At 37.1% G+C, this 2,500-nt stretch overlaps 1 protein-coding gene across 1 annotated transcript in view; it reads right to left on the minus strand.

Moving 5' to 3' along the window:
- Positions 1 to 937: 937 nt before the first annotated feature.
- LOC137976400 (NADPH--cytochrome P450 reductase-like) overlaps positions 938 to 2,500 on the minus strand; it is a 54,275-nt gene continuing 52,712 nt past the window's right edge. Inside the window, exon 16 of the mRNA XM_068823741.1 lies at positions 938 to 2,114. Within this exon, the coding sequence (XP_068679842.1) occupies positions 1,970 to 2,114 (145 nt within the window). The 3' untranslated portion in view covers positions 938 to 1,969. The remainder of the gene's footprint in view (positions 2,115 to 2,500) is intronic.

Consider the following 2,500-nt stretch of genomic DNA (forward strand, 5'->3'; position numbering starts at 1 on the left):
AAATTGTGAATGACCGTTAATTCTTTGCGAATAAGCGCGCGCATTCCGAGAACATGGCGAATTTTGTTGTTTCGATCTGCGATAATCGAGATAGACAGGTACGATGGAGCTTTACTGTAAAACGAACTCGGTGACCTTTTTTTATATGGAATACAAATTATCCCATTAAAAACGAAAAAAAATTACAAATTTATCGGAAGAAAAAAAGATATAGCTAAAAACGTACACAAGGCCCCTTACCCCGGGATGTAAATTATGATCTTGAAAAAACGACTCGAGAAACGTTGAGTGATTTTTCCATCAACTATGTAAGACAGTGTTCCATATGCTCTAGACTTTCAACCTATCAGGTGTTTTTTCAAGTGTTACTTTAAAAACTCTCTCGTTTAGTGGACCCTGATCCGAAGAAATAACGCGCGTGATTAATAATGGTAATGGGGAAATGAGTGGAGTCCAATTTGGTCTGTAATCATACGAGCTATTAACAAAATCGGACGACCGCGTAGCGGCAGTCCGATTTGTTTAATCACGAGTATGATTACAAACCGAATTTGGACAACACGAAGTGCTGTTACCAATTAATCATAACCATTACAATTTCCGAGAAATCAAAATTAGTGCATTCCTTTTTCATTGTCAAATGTTACAAATTTGTCCATTTTGGTAATCCCCAGTTTGGTAGGGCAAGTGGTTGTTGCTATGGTTATTGTGATAAATTCTGTGATTGGTGGATTAAGCTGAGAGCACTTAATATGATTGGCTCATGTAACTGTCCAATTACAGCCAACTGTCCGATTTCAACCCTACACAATAATTAGCGAAAAATAAAGTAGTTAATGCACCAATCAAATTTGAGGAAATTCTAATGGTTATGATTAGTATCAGTACAGGCATCAATGGGGTAAGATTGGCCCATTGTATCTGTTAAGCAAGCAAGCACGGTGACATACTTTTTATTGCAGTTCTCAAAACAGGGATCAGTAGGGAACATTCAGGGAAAGTTTAAAAAAAATCGTTAATGAGGAATCACCATAACTGTAAAGTTTGTATTTTGTCAATCTTTAAATACCGTAGTACCACAAGACTGACCAGTGCAGTCCTATAATCAAGTTCTCACTTGAACACGCTTCACGAAAATTATTTAACCTTCTCAGGGACCTTCCAAGAAAAGAGTTGCTCAAGTAGACAAATGCTCTTCCTTTCTTCTCTTGCCTTTTCGAAACTGTTTCGACGATGAACAACTGTTATGTGTTACAATGAATTTAATCACATGATTTCGAGTGCAATTTGGAAAAAAATAAGCACGAGTCGTTTTTGTTAAAACGACCAATATTTGTAGTCTTTAAAAATTTACAAGTACTTATTTATTCCAAATTGCTCGAGAAAAATCATGTGATTACTTAATAATATACATGACAAAATTCGAGATGGTTAAGCAGAAGAAACGAACGCGAATCACGGAAAAATTGCGCCATCCCGGGCTCGCGTTTGATTTCAAAACAAAAGATTTGATTGGCTAATTCAGATTTCTATTGTTTCTACACCAAACAGAACACATTTCCAATTGCACTGTGTTACAACTTTGCACTGATGTGACACGTTATTGCACTGTGTTACAGAAAAACTGCACTGCTTTTTTGGCCAATCAGAATTGAGTATTTTTTTTTGTGTATATTATTAATGCTGAAATCAGGGCTACCGATAACCAATCAGATTCGAGAATTTTGAAATAGTTACGATTACAACAGATATTTGATCGGGATTGCAAGCGGAATAATGAATTTTACGATTTCCGTTAAAGAACAACGAATACGGAAAAATGACTGTTGAACAAAATTTCAATCATGAATTGTGAATAAGTTGGAAAAATAATGAATAAATGAGATCCCATTAATCCGCTTCCACCCCCAACCTGAGGTTACTGTAAAGAAAGGTTAAAATTAAAAAAAAAAGTCAAGTCCCTATTTTTTCAGCTCCAAACATCCACTGAATATCTCCCTTTGGCACTGAGTCGTTTAACGTAGTCTGTGGCTTCTTTCTCTGAAATCGCGGATTTCTCCTTTACAAGGGTCACCAGCAAGTTGTGTACATCACGCGCCATATTGCGAGCATCACTAAAACAGAAAACATCGCTTTGCTTTAACAGGTCAAGATTTTGTTCCTTTTCTGTAACCCCTGTCCGGCGGGGTTAGTATTTGGATGGGAGACGTCAAAAATATACCACTATGCACCAGAAACATAGGACCGAAAATTCTATTTTTACGGTCAAAATGCGAACTACTACCGAAATCACTAAACTGTTTGTACCTCGAAAAAATGATCGATCGCATTTGAATTTCGACTATTCACGTGACCATTTGGAGCCCCGATTTGTTACGTGTCATTCTTGATGTGTGAGCGAGGCTGTGGGAAAATAAAGAAACAGACCGCGGCATGAGAAGAATGTGTACGAAGAACTTTTCACTGTTTGGAAATGATATGTGGTCACTGATAGTTGAGC

The sequence above is a fragment of the Montipora foliosa genome, chromosome 11 (assembly GCF_036669935.1).
Source record: "Montipora foliosa isolate CH-2021 chromosome 11, ASM3666993v2, whole genome shotgun sequence".
In the NCBI taxonomy this organism is placed as follows: Eukaryota; Metazoa; Cnidaria; class Anthozoa; order Scleractinia; family Acroporidae; genus Montipora; species Montipora foliosa.